The 21,614-nt window shown below is 35.8% G+C and overlaps 1 protein-coding gene across 25 annotated transcripts in view; it reads left to right on the top strand.

Annotated features, from left to right (window-relative positions):
* Positions 1 to 21,614, top strand: part of DLG1 (discs large MAGUK scaffold protein 1) — a 149,677-nt gene that overhangs the window by 114,929 nt on the left and 13,134 nt on the right. For 10 of the 25 annotated variants that reach the window (XM_068692874.1, XM_068692867.1, XM_068692886.1 and 7 more), the window contains 5 exons: positions 4,938 to 5,052; positions 11,534 to 11,710; positions 12,365 to 12,434; positions 17,569 to 17,668; positions 20,880 to 20,921. In XM_068692874.1, the coding sequence (XP_068548975.1) occupies positions 4,938 to 5,052; positions 11,534 to 11,710; positions 12,365 to 12,434; positions 17,569 to 17,668; positions 20,880 to 20,921 (504 nt within the window). Of the gene's footprint in view, positions 1 to 3,960; positions 4,110 to 4,937; positions 5,053 to 11,533; positions 11,711 to 12,364; positions 12,435 to 17,568; positions 17,669 to 18,372; positions 18,407 to 20,879; positions 20,922 to 21,614 lie in introns of those variants that run through there. The other 15 variants (XM_068692871.1, XM_068692872.1, XM_068692887.1 and 12 more) reach the window with 4 other exon arrangements.

The following is a 21,614-nucleotide window of genomic DNA, read 5'->3' on the forward strand; positions in this document are numbered from 1 at the left end:
TCGAAAATGTTGCAGTTTTCTAGGCAAAATATCTTTGGGGGCTGGAGACCAGAGGAATCTTCCAGGATTTCATACTCTTGAGGGCAAGGTATCACTCTTCTTACCTTGTTCTCATAAGCCCTACATATTTGTGGTTGGTCAGTAAGAGACACAAGTGCTGAGTTAAGATGATCCCTTTGGTTTCATCTAGTACTTTTGCTTTTATGTTTTTTAGCTAAGGAGTTTCTTAATAAATCGTCTATGTCTGGTATACCCATTATATGAAGTGTTTCATTAGTGTAAATGTGATATTACTTCTCTGCAATTGGTTTGCATATTTTTTGTGTAATAAATAGTAATGTATTACTTCAGGGATTGATATAAAAAAAATAAAAAACAAACAACAAGCACTTAGGTGGTTTTCTGTTCCTTTATTAATGAAACAAAATTATGTTTTCTATATATCACAGTTGATACATGCACATCTCACATACAAATTCCTGTATGTGGAATACCAGCTGTTGGTTATTGATATTCCCTTCTTACGGGGCATGTAAGACGGAGCAACTGGGGCCAGTCTTCTGACTGCTGTCCTGGGATTACTTTTCTATGGAGATGGCATCAGTTATCCTCTCTTTCCTAAGAGATCAAAGGTGCTAAGGACAGTTGATATCCAGCTCTTCCAATCACGGAGTTAGAGACATAACCTCTCCTGGACAGATTAGCAGACCTCACACTTTGCTTTATCATCCCCAGTTTGAACAAAGCCTGGACAATGTTATCCAGGTCTCAACAGGGTGCAGATCCTTTTGGTACCAAGCTGATACTGATTTTCTGTGGCTATCAGCCATTTTGCTGTTGTCTTATTTTCTGTCACTGGCATTAGTTTCAGTATCACTGTATTTAATATCAAACTTTGCAGGAGTTTGAAGAACAGAATCCTGTCTACTTTTCAGTTCCAAGCTCAAGATTTTATTTGAGGTATCTTATCCCCTGAAGCCTTCTGTAAGAGGAGCACAAATTCTTAGCTTGCCCTATAAAAAGAACACAACAGATTCCATCTGCACAGCGTTTAAGTTTTCACGAAATATGCAATGCAGACCCTTCTCAGTCCCAGCCCTTTTTGTTTTGTTTAGTTTTGTTTTTCTTTTTAGCTTTAGTGGTGTAGCCAGAGCCTCTCTGTAGAAATTGTTCTCCTCCTTAGTCCTACAGATGTCCCTGTCACGTATTCAGCACTTATTTCCCAGCAGTTTTGATGAGTAAGGTTAGATTATTGTAGAAAACTGCAAATGCAGCAACCTGCAGATAATACGTAAGATAAGGCAGAATTAAGCAATAGTAGAGAAATAGCCTCCCCTTCTAACTGTCTTAAATACGTTAAATGGGTGGAGATATTTTTCAGCAGTTGAAAGGTGACAATTTAAAAAAAAATTGCATTTTTTTTTCCCAGCAGATATTGCAAGTAACTGCAGGTATTTTCAGTACTGAACTGGTTGCAGCATCAGACGATGCTTGGATTATCTATCATTTCCATGCTTACTTTCCTTTCATGAAGGGTAAAAAAAATAATCTTACGTGTCAGAAATCCCTGCTACCCTTCTTTTAGTGTGTTTGAAGTTTAGAGATTTAATCTTTCACGAAGAACCAGGTGTAAAAGACTCAAAAGATCACTTCACAAGTGTGATGTATTTATTTGTTTTTTAAAACAATTGCAAATTCAGTCGCATACACATGATAGAGCTTCCTTGGTGGCCAGCCTTGGTCTGAAATGAATTTTCACAGGAGACAAAGAACTTTTCTACACCCAGCTTCCTTTGGTCCCAGGTTCAAGACACACCTTTGTGACAGTGACTGCTTCATCAGACAGAACTGTATTCATTTAAAACAAGCGTCTTTACAGATGCAGAAGTATCTATATCCCCCTTAGAGAGGACGGGGAAAGAGGGATGGATGTTGCCAGTTGTTAGCAGTGTCACTTTCTGCACAGTGGAACACATTCACAATTGCTGTGATACGTGCTGCTGAAGAGCCTTTATAGAATTAGTATGGTTTTCCTAATGGGGATCTGGAAAAACCAGAAGGAAAATGCAGTGCTGTGGCCAGCATCAGAGGAACAAAAGGCCCTGCAGTGAATTAAATTCTGCTCTGCTGAGTACCAGAGTAAAGCGCAAACCATCTGCCTAGCTGCACTCTCCAAAATGAGCTCAGTGATAGTCCCATGGATTATGTGTTCTTTTGTGATCAGTAAGAACAACAAAGTTAATATAAGGACAAGTGCAGAAACGTGCGCAGGTGAACATGCGAGAAATTGAGGAGAATATCTGCTGCTGAATGAAAGATTTTTTTTGCTTTGATGCAAGCTGTCCTAGGAGTATGGAGTTGTTAACTTTAAGTATGTTCTGCCCTATTAATTTATCTGGTGTTTTACCTGGAGCAACTAAATAATTTGGAGGGCAAGCTATGTTTTAGTCAATAAAGAGCAGTGTGTTTAAAGGGTTATGCTTCCCTTGCAATGCAGTGGTTTGAATTAATTTTCAGTGAATTGACAGTTTAAAAACAACAACGAAAAATCTATTCACAGTGTACTTAAGTGATTCTTTAGGACATCAGAAAATCTTATCAGCCTTCAGTCTCATCATAAGGGCGAGCACCACATTTTCCCTTTTCTTGTGACTTGGCTTTAAGGCTGTTCTGAAATGTTCCATCTTGTGTGGGGAGAGAGACTAGAGAAAAGAAGGATTTTTTTTTTTTTGCCTGCCCTCCTGTATCTTCAATGCCTCGAATTGTGTGAAAAAAAATAAAATTGGCTTGTCTCAGTTTTGTTCCTGTGTGAACGAATGTGTGAATTTTGGTATCTGTCTCCTGATAAGCAAAGAGCTCGTTCCCTAGCTGTTCCTGTAAAAGGAGTCTGTTCGCACTGCAGTCAGTTACACAATTTTCAGCTGTGAAAGGGAGACAGCACCTGTTAAACAGGAGTTTAATACGAACTTGTACATTCATATAAATGAACTGAAGATACGTGGCTACTGTCTGAAATCTTATTTAGATTATTCCTCACAAAAAGAGACTGTCTCAGATTTTACAGTCTAAACAGATAAGGCCAGCAGCAGTGAGGCAGGGGCAAAGCACAGCAAACCGAGGTGCCTTACCCACGGCCATGCGCTGCGGCACGGGCACAGCAGGAGTGGGCCGGCACGGGCACAGCAGGAGTGAGCCATTCTCTCTCTGTGTCTGGGTCCTTCCCCTAAGGGATGTTGCTTTCTAAAAATTGTCGTTTTGTCACATTCCTCTTGGGTAGCCATCCAGTCATCTTGAATTCTTTTGCAATTAATAATAACATCAGTAGGGTGGAAATAATGTTTTTGTTTCTTGTCACACAACGTCTTTAGTTCGGTTAGGGCTGGTAAGTTATTTGATCTGGGCTTTGTTTATACAAAGGCACTAGATGCTGTTTCAAAAATCAGGATGCCATTAAAAAAAGCTACTAGCTTTGGGCTTTAAAGGACAGCAGTCAGGATTATTCAAGAGTCTGTTCTTACTGTCTGTAATCTGCACAGGGCTAATTCTGGTTGCTATTGCTAGAATATAAGTTTTATAGTTACCTGGATGAATGAACTGGTATACCAGAAAATGGTTCACAGAATGTTCTTCTCTAACTTAATTTTCTTCTTCTTCTCTTAGTTAATCTGTAAATCTTGGCGCTCATTATCTGATGAGTGTGCAGGGATAAATTCCTACAGAATGCAAAATGATAAATTGTTCGTGGCATTTAAGATGACTTAAGTTGAAGGAACTGCAGTTGAGAGATTTCCTCAAGATTTTTTGCATTTTTCGAGCTCTCATTATCAGTCGTGTGTGTCTTGAGTAAATTTGATGCCCCCAGGGAACGAGGGTGCAGCTAGGGAGAAGAGCACAAATGAGGCAGTTCAGCAGCTGCTGGCTGCACACACCCTGGCTCTCCCAGTGTTGACTCGTTGTAATCTTGCATCACATGGGCTGGCGAAGGTGGTGGCTGTAGCGCGTTTCCTTTAACTAGAAAGGTTTTAGCAGTGGATCTGTTGATCCTGGAGTCCAAACTGTTCAACTGAAGGAAAAACTTGTTTTGAGTTCATATTTTATGCTGACAACGCGTAAGTACCTTGCTTCAGGATTTGTTTCTCCTGAAGAAGCAGTTCCTATTTTACTGTCTGCCTTCATAGATAAATCATATGCATTTAGCTTAGTTTTATTAGTGCATAGTGCTACTTAAGAACACAATCCGTTTTTCCAGGATTAACATTGTACATAATTATATAGAGGGACTTTGAATGTCTTAATGCTGTTTATAAGTGGATCGAGATTCATGCCAGAATTCTGGATTTTTTTTTCCTTTCTTGAGCTCCCATGGGAACATTGGCTAATTCAGAAAATGCTTTGTGTGTTCCCCACCTTGTAGTGCTAAATTCTGTGTCTAATTTAAGTCCAGTAGTATTAAAGCATCTGTTCAATTCCAGCTTTTCAGACACTTGTAATTCCTACATCTTAGCACTTATGATATATAGTTTTGTTTATAAATATATGTGTTTCAGATGTATGTTATGAAGTTTTATTTTGGTCATTGGGTAGAATCAGTGTTTTTATTACTATAAGATGATTGTTAGCAGAATTGTTTGTTTTAATTAGGAACGTACTGGTTGCTGTAAACTATATTAAATCTTTAAGTATAATGGATGTTTGCTTCTGTTTATTTGCTTTGTGTCATCATGATTATTTCAATTTTTATTTCATTTGATAAATGTAAACCTTTATGTAGCTTTTAATTACAAAACATAGTGCTTAGTAAAAACATTGGATTTTGATAGTGTTTTCTTGCATTAACAAAGCTGTAACAGACGCTTATTTTCTGAGATTTGAAAATTTATGTAAGTTAATCCCCAGAGAATAGGGGAAATTAATAGCAGTGCTTCCATTTCTTACAGAATACAGCCGTTTTGAAGCTAAAATACATGATTTACGGGAACAGATGATGAACAGTAGCATTAGTTCAGGATCAGGATCATTGCGAACTAGCCAGAAGAGATCCCTATATGTCAGGTAATGATCTTTTTCACCATATTACTAGTGTGTTTTTCTGCTTTCTGTAGACTTAGTATTTCTGTGTTTTATATGTTAATTTACTTCTTACTGAACTTACCAATTTGGTATTTATATGATTGCAATATATTAAAAAGAAAGTTTAACTTATTTTGATCAAAGTAATACAGCTGGAAAAAAAAGTAGTATTAGCTCTGAGAACTTGGAAGAGTGGTGCTTTTACTTGCTTTTTGTTCTGCCCCTCAGAGATGATGACCAGTCAGTAAAAACATTTATTCTTTTAAAGTGTAAGTAACAATTTAGCAACCTGTTTAACTCAATTTGTGTTTTTGTGACACAAGTCTTCATTCTCCCCTTTAAGTTCTTGAGTTTAAATTTAGAGTCTCCCACAACTTAAGCTTTGGCAAGTGGCCATCTTATTTTCTTCAGCTTGCTTCGGTCATATTCTCAGCTTGTATTAGGAAATCAGAATAGCATTCTGTTACAGAATAATTTCCGTGGTAAACAAGTGATCACCAAATAAATAGGCCAAAGTGAATAAATAGAGTAATCTTCATAAATTTAATCAAACAAAATTAAACATAAAAGTGGATTAAATGAAGTGGGAAATACAAAATATAAAAGCATGAAATAATTAAGAAAATAGGTAGTTTCCCCAGGAAACGGTGGCAAGATGCAGCTTATGTAATATGTAATCTTACTCCTCTGTCAGTTGCTATGTACTGAAAAGGTGTAACATTTCAGGTGTTGAATGTGGGTAAAAGGATTGCATTTTAAAAAAGTCATTGATGTTTGAGTTCCCTGAACCGTCTCATCTCCGAGTTGAACAAAGACCAGCAGTAGCCTCATGGAAGAGGACAGACCATTTTAGCAGAGCAGGTTAAGACTTCACTAGTGATAGTGCTTGCTTTAAACTTGATTTAAAATGTTGTAGGACCTCACTGGGCTTACCTGCTAAAATCCTAGGCTCAGGTGCTGTTGTCTTCTCCCATTTAAAAATAGGCCTCAAACAGTTCCCATCTCCCAGTTGTGCTTGGTATCTGTTTACAGGACCACAAAGTGGAAAAAAAAATCAGAAAAATGAGCTAGACTAAATGCATTTAGTCTGACGTAGTCCCCTGATCACTGTACTCTTGTAGAAATAAAGTGTCCTCCAGAAATGGGGGACTCCAGAGAGGAGTCTTAGAATCTGTTTTTACTGGTATTGCCATCAAAAGAAATGTTGGTGAAAATTTAGTCTGGACTGTAAGCAATGAAACACTGCTCCAAACATTAGGTTTGTGGATTATTATTATTATTATTATTTTACTGTTCTCCATTTTCTTAATCTTAAATTTCCGTTCTTTGGCAGAACAGACTTCAAATATGTATTATATATACATGTATATATAAAACTAAAGGTTACTGTAAATATTCAGTGCAACAGGTTATATTGGGTTTACATGGCAAGGATGGCAAGGGTTTGGTAGCGGGGTAGGCTGCAGGGGTGGCCTTTGTAAGAAACGTCTAGAAGCTGCCCCACGTTAGCGGAGTTAATTTTATTGAAGTCTGGGGGATTTTAATGCAGCAGAAGGGGATTTTTTAAGGATGTTCTTAACATGGTGACTCTTGTTAATCTTACACCAGATTTCTGCGATTTCACCTTTATGTTTCCCATGTCCCCATTTTTCTCACAGATGCACATTCTTGACCTGCTTCTGTGTTTGTGCAGGCCCAGCGTAAGCTGCTTAAATAGCAAAATTAACTTTAACCTACAAAAAAATGGGCTATTTCACATGATTCATCTCCCACTGTACAACCACATAAACACACATGCTGGTACAAGGAAGTATACCTGGTGGATGGAAGGGTGAGTGGCAGAGTAGCAAGGCTGCTGAGATTTAGAATTTATTTAGCTGTGGAGTTTTACCTTGAATCTTTCCAGTTTATGAAGTGATTGTGACTGCACAGTATCAGTGATGTTTCCCCTTTGGCAAGCTTTGTGTACTGTGCATGTGTTACCAATTGTTCTTTTCCTTATTTCCTTCCAAAGTATTAATAAATGGGTAGCTGGTGAGGGAAATAACATGATTAGAAATCTAACTATTCGTAAGACCTACTGAATGAAGTGAGACTAGGAAGGCCAGACTTCCTATCATGAAGTTACATTTATGTTATCCACAAGTATTCTATGCCCAAAGCAGATACTGTTTTGTTCATGGTACAGTATCTATTAAGCTTTGGGAAAGGAAATCTTATGCAAGGCAGCTACCTGGATAATTGCATCCATGCTCAGAAAAGGCTCAGACATTTGTGGTTGGTTTCTGAAGGCTTTTAAAGAAATGCAATGAATTACTTACCTAGGGTTTCTTTTTAGATTGACTGTAACGTAGCCTGTATGTTTTGACCTATTACTTCGGTAGCTTTATCTGGCTTCTGTTTTTTCGTAGTTTTTTGTTTGTTTGTTTGTTTGTTTTTGTAGTTTGCTTTAAATATTTTTGGGGTCATAATTTAAATCTTCAAGGATAAATGCTAAAATACTAACGATAAGTGCTTGATATCAGTTAGCCACATCTTATTTCCATAGGTGAGTATACATATGGACATTGTGGTTAGATCTTCATATCCATAATCACAAGACTTATCACCTTAGCCCTCATCATGTAGCTAAGCCTAAACAATCTTAAGTTTTGCTTGGTTAGCTATAGCCTATAGCTCTAGCTGTAGATTCTAAACCACTTACATTGATGTTCACACATTCATCTGGTATTTTAAGCGTCTGACAAGCAGTTTATGTAACTCTTATTCCCTTGAAGTTATCTGTGAATGGTTGAGGTTGTGCTTTTGACTTTGTCAGCTGCAGAAAATGCAGCCTTCTCCAGACTTGGCAAAAGCCTCGTGGAGACTGGTGATTCCATTTCCAAGAAAGGTTTTTGAAACTCACTAATCAGCTTTGTTGTAAGTTGGAACAAAAATCTAAAATGCAAATATTCCTCATGAAAAGTGCTTCTCCACCCACAGCCCTCTACAGAGAGTGCTGCTATGGTTTTTGAGATCCATTCTTGTCATCACATCAAAAGATGCCAAAGACTGGTAGGCAACTTGGGTACACATGCAGGATGGGTTCACATTTTTTCTCTCTAGTTTCCAGTGTAATTTTTGACCTCACTGTTTTTTTTAAAGACTTTAAGTCTTAAGACTTTTAAGTTTTAAGACTCTGAACATATTGCTAGATACTGCCAGAACGTGTTGGCTATCCAACTTATGCCTTATTATATAAGTCACTTTGGTATCATCATTCTGTACCAATTCAAAAACAGGTTTACAAACTGAAGCTAGATCTCTGTAATATTAGTTTTTTTGTTGTTGTTGATGATGTACCTTTAGAATTCCAGTTATATAACGTACACCGCATTGTATAGTAAAGCCAACCATAAAATGTTTATGGGCATTCAACCACAGTTGTAGAAAACAAATAAAAGAAAATACTCTGAGAATAATGGTCTGTGGTGATATCTCAAAATCATGGTAACAAAATCTCAAACAAAATGAGATGCGTTCTTGCCCCCCTATAACTGAAACATGATCTCTTTATAAGTAGTCTGCCTGTAAACAGCATTTTGGGGGTGTTATAAAATATTAAGGAAATGACTATTGTGTTTGCCTGAAAATATAATTTGAAGCAAAATAGCAGATTTTTCTTAATTGCATGCATCTTAATATATGATAAATAGCAATATAACAAACAGTCCTTGGAGGATAGTATAAATATAGCGATTCAGCAGCAACTAACTCCTTAATTTGCACATCTAATTCTTTCTTTCTCCCCTGACTAATTAGGATGCACTGATTTAACGTCCTTCTCTGATTGCTGCTTTATATTTCTTTTGATCTTTATTTTAAGAGGAGAGAGATTGTCTCAATGTGTCTGTTTTTACATCTGAGCTATACCTATATGCTCTCCTCCTTCATCTGCAAATTCAAAAAACATGTATAAAAAAGTGAAATTCTTTGATGGCATCAAATTTCTTTGATAATATATTGCCAGGGAGTAAACTTGTTCTATACTTCATGTAATCTTGTATGGCAAGTACCATTGTGCAATGTCTGTAGAATGCAGACCTGAAAGTGGTATTCACTGCTGTGCATTTTTCTAACCAGCGTGATGCATTATGAATTCAAACAATGGTGCTGATTTCTCTTTGGATTGAAAATGATTGCAACTCCAAGTGGAAGAAACTTCACAGTTTGGAAATCATTAGGAAATTTTAATAAGGTCCATTGAAAAATAAGATTGGTGTTAGTAGCAGGCCTGAAAATTATACTCAGTTGCAGGAGAAGCTTAATTAGTCATCTTTATGTTATTCAGATACTTCAAACATCTAGTTTTAAACAGCTTTCCCAGAAACTCAGGGAGAAAAAAATAAGCTCCTTTATAGGATAGCCTTCATTCCCATGTGGTAAGATTAAATCATGTTTCAGAAAATAGTACAGAGGGATGCTTTTGCTGCCACAGGAATTCCCCGATTGCTTTGTTCAGCAAGAATACCGTAAAATAAAAAATGCTTCGCTAAAACTTGATCAGCAGCTTATCATATTGAAAGCAATGAGCAAAGCCAGGTAAAAGACATGATGGAAATTTTGGTGCTATTAACACAGACATTAAGTTTTTGGCTTTGAAGCATACACATTCATGAAACTTGCAACTTGCCTTCATTTCCTGTAGTTGTCTAACTGAAAGAACCAAATTACCATTTTAGTGATGTTTTGCTTCCAATTTATACGGGGCAAAATAATAGGGACTTGGTGCTTTCTCTTTAAAATATTTTTTTTTAGGACTTGTCATTTAAATTAAATGAAACTTAGAAGTAGAATAAATGTTGTGGGACAGTGTTCAAAGTACTGGTTGATCAGAAATAATGAATTTATTTAAAAATAAATTTATCTTTTTGTTATAACTTCCACTACACATATGTATACGTGGTATTGTTAATCTATAATCAAAGTCTCCATACAAGGGGTATGACCTTATGTTAAAGGTGAATTGATCTGATGGAACAATTTGTCACTGGTTATGAGCAAATACAGTTCAAACAGAAAGAAATACCCTCGGTGCTTTAAAAAGGCAAAATTCACAAAGCTAAGATGCAGTTGAACAAACTCTTACAACTCACAGATACTTACTTACATGAGTAAAAGAATTTGTGAGATATTAAAAATCTAGTACAAAAAGATACATAAATCTAATGTTTGGGAAGAAGAAATAAACCTAATTTGTACAAGAGAAAGGACACCATTTTAAACCATTGCATTAGGATCTATTTGCACTTTCCTAAGGTTGTGTTGGACTTCGTATGAAGTCTCTAAATTGAGACAGGTATCATTTAAGAAGTGCATCACTGACAAACGTATGAGCTTGCAGATGAAATACTTGAGGACTTTTTTGGCCTGTGTCGTACAGGCACTTCACTTTACATCTGTTCATATGCCTTTTTGAAAAGTAAAATAAGAGTCCTTTATAAGGCATAAGCTTAGGAGTGTCTCTCTCATTTCAGTAAGAGGTTCCAGTCATTCATTTTCACATTCTCACTAAACCCTCGATTGTGCTGGGAGAAACATACTGTAAGTCTCGCCAGTTTCTCAGGGAACTGATCCAGATTTAAAATGGTCCAACAGGGAGAATTAATTTTAACACCTATCTATTCCACAGTATGGTGTACCATGTTCGTTTCTAAGCAATTTTGCTTTCATAACCGAGGAAGGGGAAGGAAGCAGTACAAAGCAGCAGTGAATGTGGGCATGGATAGCAGCGGGCTTGGATAAACCACCCTTGCTGGCAAAGAGAACGCTGATAGAGCTGTAGCCTGCAGCTGGTGTTCAGGTAGTGCTAGTGCCTCTTATTTGAAAATCAACTAACCTCAGAAAAAAGGATGAGATTCTCTTGAAATGGTAGGGAATTTTCCAGAAGAATGCACCTCAAGCTTTTTGCTTTGCAGTACTACGGTGGCCAAGTTCTGTTCAGATCATATATCTAATCTTTTTTCTTGCAAGTCTGTTAGCAGGAAATGGAGAGTAACTTTTAGTTACTGAAATAATCCAGAATTGTAACTTGTAACAAAGTACAGGACAGAACTTTCAACGCTCTATGCATCAATTTCCTTTTTTTTCTGTAGGCTGACATGTAACTTGCTCTATACAAAGTATTTATTGAATTGCGGGGGGCATTTTCTTGTGGACCTTTTGCAAAGTATTAGAGTTTGCTCTGGACCTAGTTTAGTCTCATTCATTAAAACTTATAAATTTTGTTTGTGTTTGAATACTGTGCTGACCATTCTCAGGGGAGTTGTGGGCGCAGAGTGTGTATTCAGCATTCTCATTTTAAGCACGTGTCAGAATGATGCAGTCATTTCTGAATGCTTAATTAAATCTAATGCTATTCATATGCCCCTGTTTCTTTTCAGCTTTTTCTATGTATATTTATTTATTTTTCTTCTCAATGCAGAGCTCTTTTTGATTATGACAAGACTAAAGATAGTGGCCTTCCAAGTCAAGGGTTGAACTTCAAATTTGGCGATATTCTCCATGTCATTAATGCTTCTGATGATGAATGGTGGCAAGCACGGCAGGTAACTCCAGATGGAGAAAGTGATGAAATTGGAGTTATCCCAAGCAAACGCAGGTATGTCATAATATTGTATTGACTTTAAGATGTCTACTATTAAATTTTCTAATGAGTTTAATATTAAACTATTTATATATAAGAAGGTGCCAAGTAAATGTTGTGCAATATGATGTTGCTGATGGCAACTCTGCAGTTGAGCATTAGACTTGGTTCAGAATTTTCCAGATTGAGAAAAACATTAAACTTCACGCTCCAAAATATTCCAAAAAATATTTTTAAAATTATTTTTTAAAAGTAAAACATTGGAATTCTTTTTACCCTAACACTGGGAAATGGGCAAGTCTTTCCTGGGTGGACAAAGCAGAGACACGCTGTTTGGCATTGGCAAATAAGGGATTAGGTGGTCTGAATCTTAATATCTTCTGTTTGCTCGTGGTTGAAGATACTCACTTAGGGACATGCTCTTTCTTTTTACACCTGGAATTGCTGAATCTATGCAATCACTTTATGCTCCAAAGCCCTCACAGCTCATCAGTTGAGAAATAAAGCCCTGCTTTTCCAACACAGTCTGCCATTCATTTTCCGAAGAGGTCATTAGCGACAAAAATCTGTACTACAGAAGGTGCACTATATGTTTACATTGTAAAAAGTACTAATTTGAAATTCTAGAATTTTGCTAATTTAACTGCTTTGTGTCTGTTCTTCTGGTAGAGTTGAGAAAAAAGAACGAGCCCGTTTAAAGACAGTGAAGTTCAATTCCAAGACGAGAGGAGATAAAGGGGTGAGTTTATGAAGTGCAAATTACACCTGGTGTTGTGAATGGTAACACATTTCAGTGGGTTATATATTCAGACTTTGTTTCAGTTTTTAGTGAAAAGGTGAAATAATGTCAAATAGAAATAAAAATATTCTGAAAACTAAAGCAAATTTTAATAGTAAGCTGTTGCCAAAGCACTGCAAAATAAAGAATTAGCTTAGAAATACATACTATTCCTAATACTGTAATGTAACAGGAGTTTGTATATACTAATTGGTTATTGAATAGTGCCATTTAGAACAGCACTACAAGTGCTGCTTATAAAGCCCTTTAGTACTTTGGTATGGATTGTGCTCTTGGACTTCTTTCTGGGGAAGAGGCTTACTACCAGTTTTCAGAAAAAATAAAATATTTCTTTTGTTAATTTTTTAATGTGTCTAGAAAGCATTCAAAACAAAATTGATCAGCAGGGCCTCTGTGACTAAAAAGAGGTTTTGTAACGTGCACAGTTACCCAGGCAGAATAAAGTAAATTCTTTCTTAGAACTGTGGATGCAGAAGCTTTAAAGAATTTTTGTGCAGTGGTATACGCCACCAGAAACTCTAGTCTTTGCTCATCACTAGCCAGAAACACTTTCTACCTCACAGCTGTTTTTTCTCACCACTGCTCTCTGTTGGTACAGATACTGGTGCAGCTGTGCTCAAAGCATGTAAAGTAACCAATGCAGGTGAAAAGTAACCCAGTCCAAAAGACATTGTAGTCAAATCCCATGGTGCAGTTCACTGCTTAATATGTAAACCTTGCCCCAATAAGTGTGCTGGGGCAGTGGGAATGAGCAGTGAGAAAGCAAGGTAACTGCTTTCATAGCAATAGGAATGCTTGTAGCCTAAATTATAATAATTTCGTCATAGTAAAACAGCCTTGTTTTCTTTGTTTTTTATGTGAGGCTTTTTTTACAATGTAATGGCTGTTTTGAAATAAGATAAACAATTTCACAACCTTAGAATTTTTACCAATTATATATAACTTGTAATTTCAACACTTAGATATGTGCATCGTAGGTGTAAGAACCTTCTAAAGTAAAAATATACTACCATTTATTAAAAAAAAAAAAAAAAAAAGAAATATGCTCTTAGTTCCTGAGGAAGCTATTTCTTTTAGATATTTTTTCAAATAGCACAATGCTGTAACATTACTTATTATTGTAGATGCAAAGGACTTTTTTGTCATTTATTTTAGTTACAATGTTTTCGTAACTTCAAAAATCAAAGATAAAGTATTAAGGCTTCAGTAATTTATCTGGATACTTTGAAGTTATCCAAATCCATATGTGCATTCCTCTGCTACATGGTAAAAGTTTCAATTTAGTTTACTAATGAAGAAAATTACAATTTTTTTTTGTAACAGTGTTATTTAAAGCGAAATCAGTATCTTCAGTTATTTTCTGATTAACAGTTACAGTCCTGCATTGAGGATTACTTTGATTATTGCATTTCATTTTCTTTTCTCTGTTTTGGTACATTCGTATTTTCATATGGGAATAAAATGGTATCAACTGATGTGGTAATTCTTAACCTGGTTATTTTTATATTTTGAGTTCATTTTCTAGAGGTCATGTAAAAAACAAATGACATAAGTATCTTATATTGTTTAAACTGCGTTAAGTAATTTTTCAAATATTACCATGTTCTTTGAGCAGATAATTGCATGTTTTTGTAGTTTGTCTACCAATAAACTGTGAACACTTAATTAGCTATGTATTTGAAATAGCATTTTGGCAATAGAAGAGTTAGTACACAATTACTGTGTACTAACAGCACCAAAGATATGCATGGAAAACTGAGTGGAAAAGCAACTACGCTTGCCATTGATACAGAACTGCAGTTCTTTTTCTTTAGTAACACTTCATTTTGCAAACACTCTTACACTTGTTCACAACCTTTTGCTTCAGCTGTAAATGTTTTAACATTACAGTTTCTCTTTAAATTATTCTTCCTGTATTTGTCATGGTGGTATTTTTCCCAGTAAGTCTGTAACATACATGTCTTCATGGACTGTGTGCGTTACTGAGTCTGTTAATTCTCCATGGACAGTATGAAATACCAACCTTGAACAATTAGTCAAAAGTTCTACATTAAAACCTTAAAGAACAACCCTAGTGATAGCAAACATTAAAACCTATGTTCCTTTCATTTTAAGGAACACTAAGAAACTGGAGCAGAAATGTTTATTTTTTTGTTTGTTGCTTTCATATAAGCATTTACTTCACTTTCTGTGCTGCTTCTGTTTTAATATATTCTTGCTTACGATGCCTGTTCATGATTTGCAGTGGGCTTATGAAAAATTTAATACAATTACTGTGCATTTGCAACTAATAAGCAATTCTCTCCAGCTTTTTATAATCATGGTATCTTTTAAAAATAATCTTTTGGCTAATCTTTTATTCAAAATCGGTACAATATTACCTTTAATTTCTTTTTTTTTTTTTTGGCAATGGAACTGACTCTGACCATTATACATGCAGTATGTGAAACTTAATATTACCTCAGTAGGATTTCTAGAGAAGGTTAAAATTATTAGTGTTATGAAATATTTTCAAAACTAAAATAAAGAAAATGATTATCCTTTACGAAGTAAAAACATTAGCTACGTCTTGTAATTATACAAATTGCAAAATCTCACCACCTCAACAAAACTGCACCATTTTTGCTTTGTTATTATTTCTTATTTACATATTCTTTTGCCCAAACCAAGGGTCTTGTCCCAATGGGACAATTATATAGATGTGAGACTTCTACCTCTCAGAATTCATGTTACAGTATTTTTCAGTATGCTCAGCAAATATCTAATCTCTTGGGCATACTTCTTTGTCACCTTCATTCTGTAGATTCCAGTAATGTTTCTGTTTGAGAAATCAATTCCAATGATTTGTTGGTTTCAGATAAAGAAGGTCAAAAGGACCGTAACCCAAAACCTTGCCAGTGCCAACCATGGTTGCTACAAGCATATGGTTGGCTTGAAAACAGTCCTTTTGTCCATGCGTGTGGTTGACAGGTTACCAGTGCTTTACAATGGAATGACAGTTTTTGCGGAACACAGATGCCAGCCAATTAAAGTTTTCTTGGCTACTACTAAAAACAGTGTTCAGTGTTGCTATCGACAGAGTTTTGTGCTCATGATACTGATGGTGCACCTATGGTACAATATGCCTCTTTAACACCTGGTAGTTTAAAGTGAACTTTTTTGACAGTGGTAGTGAAAATATCACTGGATTTTTCACTGGGTGATACTGCCAAGCAAGTCTGTATTAAAACAGGTGGCCAGAAGGTTTGTTAATACTTGGAGCAGGATGCAGCTTATGTTGCACTATAGGTATTCTCTTCAGGAAGGCCAAATTCTTGTTTTGTACTTGTACCAAAGAAGGTGGGCCACGATTTGAAAAATGCAGTCTTTTATGACTCCTACGTATTACTATATTTCACTCCATCGTTGGTGCTGATAGCAAAGGTAGTATGACTTCTTGCAACTGTGTTGCATAAGGAAAGATGAGCTCACACTGGATTAAATAAGATAGATAATAATTTAAAAGAAACATACTCTAAATTATGGAAATAGTTGTTAATAGGATCTTTTAATGTGTGAATTGAATATATTTTGGTTATTTCTAAAGTTAGCTTTTTAAAAACGGTTCTGCAGAAGTTTTATCACTTCCTGTGGCATATCAGCTATGTTTGGCTTACAAATAAGTAGTGTCCCAGCACTGTAAGATCTCAAGACCAAGCTGGTCATTTTCCTACTTTTGCTGTTCTCCCAGTAATAGAATTTCTACAAACCAAATGACACAAACATGGCCAATTACATAGTCTGACAAAACTGCTTAGATGATTCACTTATGCCTAAAGGAAATAAAAGAAACTTCAGCTAGCATGAAATTAGCTGTATTGGTTCCATGCATAAGTGCAATAAAAAGTGTTACTGACCTATTTATACATCAAGGCTCTTTATTTTCTTTCTATAGAACAGTAAGCTAGAGATGCTGCAGTCACATAATGTCTCCAGCAAAAGACATGATAGATGACTAAAACATTTATGTTTTAGTAATTACACCTGTAAGCATACAGATACATGAATGAAAATACATTCATGCCCTCCATCGCTTAAACAAAAAGCGTGATAATAGTTGATACGCAAATGGGCAGATATACATATGTCTATATTGGTAGCTCAAGAAATTTTCTTAGCAGTTAACATCAGCAGTTGCTGAGTATGGGCCTTGGACATGCAGGGTTTTTCATGTTAGAGTTCTTCACTATAGATGCACAGCTGAGCAATAATTACTACAGTAAACAAATGGAATGAGTTGGTATCTTTTGACAGTGGGCCTTGGTACTGGGATGCAGGCTTTCTTAGAACGAAGTCATTTTTTCCAATAAACTTATAATGAATTGCAATAATGAAAGACTGAAACCATTTTTTTTCTTTTTTTTCCTGGATATTTTAGAGAGATACTTCCCCGCCACCACCACCACCACTTTTTCCCTATTTCATTGTTACTTTCATAATTTTACCGTAAGAGAATTCAATACAGTGCTAGCTTTTAACTTTTTCATTGTTCTGTGGTATTTTATTTAGCAGCTATCACCAAAGTACTTACAGTTTTGCCTTTTCAAATGGGTAATACTGGCAGATATTTCTGGTGAGCTGTTATGGCGCCATTTGTTTGTAAGTGTACATATTGGCATGTGTAAATATCTGCCCTTTTTTTTTTTTTTGAATGGCTATAATCCCAAAATTAGATAATATCCATGATTTAATTGGCTTTGTTTGAGTTCATTCTGGTTTGGCCATCTTTTGGCAGCCTAGTTTTTCACATCTCGTTACACTCACAGCAAGCCTGGTCGTGAAATACAGGTCAGGCCTCACAGGGTAAAGCAGCCTGACAATTCTCTTGGAAGTAAGCATGTGAAATACAGAGGGGGTGAGCAAAGCCGTGATCCTCATCTCTCTCTACTTTATATGAGCTGAGAAGACACTGTTAAATTGGAATATGCACTGCATAATGTGGTTATAGGAGTCAGCTTCCACAAAGCTGCTGGTCTGGGCCTTTGTTCACACAGAATTAGACATCCTTTGTTTTGCCCCTCCTTCTCTTCTTCAGCAGTCATTCAATGACAAGCGTAAAAAGAACCTCTTTTCCCGAAAATTTCCCTTCTACAAGAACAAGGACCAGAGTGAGCAGGAAACCAGTGATATTGACCGTAAGTATGTGGCACTCAATGAGAGAAAAGCACACGTAGAAGGGCCTGCTAGATTGCAGTAGGGTGTTACTATGGAGACAGTTTCATGAGCTGCAACAGGCTAACGAGCTCAATGTGCAAATGACAAACCAATTTATAAAATCAATGCAATCATTAGTTTGCTCTTTAGGTAAATTGTAACCAAAGAATGTCCCAGTTTGTAGTAAACTGGATAAAGCTGTCGAATACGTATGTGTAACTGGAGGAGGTAACAGCTCTCCAGTGCTGTCAGTAATGGTTCCTCAGGCCTCACTCTGAGGAGAGTGCAGAGCAGCAAAGCAAGTACGGCTGAGTTTACCAGGCTCTCCAGTCAGTCCCTTTAGACTGGTAGCTTCAAAGTCATTCTATTCTAATTTGCTTTTCTTAATGAAGAGAAGGTACTTTAAAATTGTTGTTGCCTGCACTAAAAAAAAAAAAAAAAAAAAAAAGTCTTCTCAAAAAGTATTTTTGCAGATTCAGACCAGGTCTGTTAGAAGCTGCAGTCTCTGCCGTTTGCACCAGTGATAACACTTCATGTGCCGATCTGGTTAAATCCTATGGATTTATCTTCCCCTGTGATGTTCTGGGAACTGTCTCCTGTCGTAGCGCCAATTTTATATATTACTGACAATTATTTTCTTTGTGATTGTCTTTTTATTGCTTGCCCTCTGGGGACTACTCTGCAGGAGGTCCCTGACGACATGGGATCAAAAGGCCTGAGTAAGTGATCAAAATACTCCCAAGTTATTTTAACCTCCATCTGAAAAACTACTTTTTTTGAACAGATCTCTGTGAGACTGGTTCTCTACTGGCATAAGGAGGTTGACTAAAAATGTTTCATAAGATTTTTCTGATTTGTAATGTTCTGGCGATTTTTGCTTTCAGGAACATGTTACTTTTTAAGTGATTATGACATTAGTGGGTTTTTGTTGTCGTTGTTCAGAAGCTTACCAGCACTTACTTACTTGTCCTTGATAGTGACTGTATTTGTAAATTTGTTGACACATTTTGCTAATGTCATTTTAGTATTCGTTTTGTGTTTTATTATTTAAAAAATAACTTCTCACGGTCATAGCACAACTGTAGTTATAATTTAAGTAGTTGGCAGTCCTTTCTCTAGGTGATGGTTATCTTCAGCTCTATAAAAACAAGACAAAGAAAAGCTTTCCTTAACAGATGCCATGAGAGTTTTTCTCTGAACTCTTATGATGCTATTAGACCACCGCTGACTAGGTAGAGAGGTAGCTGATAAAGGAGATACATAAGCATTAATTTTGTTTCCTGCAGAAAAGCCTGGTAGCTAACTGAATACAGGAAGGTTCAAAAGTTGCTGAATACCATAACAGATCTGTTTACACAGGCATCACCTCTGGACTAAAATAAACAGTCATAACGTTTCTTTCATGATAGATATTAAAAAAGTAGATCGTTAGGCGTTTATGGGATAGTAAAATTAGTCACTAAAGATAACATTTCTTCCAAGGGCATAACTGTTTCCTTTATTCTCATCCTCTATATTATGTTCAGTGTTCCTGAAATTCCACATAGGAAGTGGGATACTTCTATTCTTGGCCTCAGTCACTTAAGTAAATAAAAATGCTGGTAGAAATAAAATTAATCTTCCATTTCTGAAACCAGTTTCATGGAGATTATTGATCTGGAGCAGAATATCAATCATAATCAACTTCTGTGGCCTTATAATCATTAAACTATGTAATATGGTCCAGAAATATCACTAGCTGGTTCTGTAAAGACAAATGTCTATTTTGAGCCTTTTTTTCAGCAGTCCAACTTCTGGAAACTGCCTTACCATGCTTAATACAAGCTCTACTACCTTGGCTCTGCAAGACTGTTAGTAGACCAAAATTATTAATAGACCAGTTATCAGTTTATTGCAACTTGTGTTCTTAATTAACGAGTACAATGTCTTGCCTAGAAGGCAATTCCTGCATGAGGCTGTTAAACATTTATTTTTGTCTTCCATGCCTATATGGGCATTCTTTTTCCAAAGCAAGAAAATGAAATGGAAGTAGGTCTGAATTTCTGGTACTCACAAACATTTGTGAATATGTTGTCTCCTGCACAGAAATAAAGTGGAAGGAGTCCGTTCTAATCAGAGGTGTTAAAGATATTGGCCAATTAAAAAACATATGTACTTTAAAAGGTTAATTAGTTTACGTATGACTGATGATTTTTTGATGTTTATCAGTCACTAAGACATACTTGTTTCATACCTGTTTTCTTTCCTTTGGAGTCTTCTCTTTAATCTTTTGGTGGAAATGAAAACAGTATGTGTCAATATGTGTCGTTCTATGCACACAGCTACATAATATCAAATTTAATTTTATTTATTTTGTGAAGGTCAAACACAAGTTTCCTTGTACAATCATAAACTGTGAACATAACAGTGCTTTTCATTACAAAGAGATGGTCACTTGGTGGCATGAAAATTTTTTCATTACAGAAAGCTTCAACGATATCAAAATTGACATTTGTTCTCTAGATTTGTACAATTTGCAAGTAACAGAATAGATTGATATTTAATGTTCTTCAGTTGAGTTATTGTCATAAGCATGTTTAATGTTTTCTGTTACACACAGATTAAAGTAAATACGCATAAAGTAAATACGCTTAAAGTTACTGAAATATTTTGATTATTATGAAGAAGACATGAAATCCATATGGATGCTCTCGTATAGAAGTTAGGAGCTTTTGAGTACTAAATCCTTACTAGAGGAAACAGTGCAGTAGCCAAGTATCTGTTATTAATGTGCTTAACTGTATTTCCTGAAACATATTCCAGGACTCCATAAAATCCATAAATTGCCTACATGAAAAATGACATTCAGGATCCCATAGTTCTTGCACAACAAAACTAATTTTGAAGTGAAAACCAAAAAAAAATTCAGGGTTGCATGTGAAATGTGAATTAGTGTACTTTTCATAATCTTATTTTGATGTGCTATTTAATGTTTTTTCTTTTTATTAACATCCATTCCTTTTGTGTGAAATTAAGCTTGATCCTGAGAACTATGAGAAGTACCTTAAAACTTTTATATGCAGTATGTATTGATTTCAGCATTTTGATATCACTGTTGTCGTTCATCTGGATTATTTTTGTCAGTTTGCTTTCCTTTGAATTCATGCCATTAGTGTGTGTTCCTTATTTTTTTCCATTGTGTTGCAATTTCAGAGCATGTAACCTCTAATGCCAGCGATAGTGAAAGTAGTTACCGTAAGTGTTTTTAAGTTCTTTGTTTATTTAGAACCTTTGTTTAGTAGCTCTTTGTTTTTGTCTGTCTGTCTTTTCTGGGTATTTACATGTTAAATAGAACTTCACATTACACTTCAGGTGAAATCCATGTTCATGTGTTTGTTGGGTACTGCAAAATTTGCTGGTTTTTTTTTTTGTTGTTGTTGTTTTTTTTTTTTTTTTTAACTGATTAGAGAGAATCATTGCAAACCTCCTTCATGGATATTTTTTGTGGTTTCTGATTGTCTTAGTTCAGCTTAATTTGAATTAATTCCTAATTTTTTTTAATTATGCATGCTAGCTACAGCTGTTAAAAGCCAAATGTGCATTTAACGTTGACAAATATAATTGTATATAGTTGAGCTTAATAACTGAGAGCATAACTAAACTGTATAATCTGTTAAATAGCATAATAACTATCAACAGTATTTGATACTCAGATATAACAAATAGATACTTCTCATGAAAATGAAGATGAGCAAACATGTATTTACCCTTGCTTTTCAGCTTTCATACCTCTATTCTGTCAAGCGTGGGTGCTTAGTCTGAATTGTCTTCAAAGCATATGCCACATGTTAGTTGCTGGAATCAGTTATGATGAATTAGCATGCTAGATCCACGCTTGTGTGTGTGCCCCCACCCCCAGTATATCTTCCAAGTACTAGGCTGAATTAG

The sequence above is a fragment of the Anas acuta genome, chromosome 9 (genome assembly GCF_963932015.1).
Source record: "Anas acuta chromosome 9, bAnaAcu1.1, whole genome shotgun sequence".
NCBI classification, from domain to species: Eukaryota; Metazoa; Chordata; class Aves; order Anseriformes; family Anatidae; genus Anas; species Anas acuta.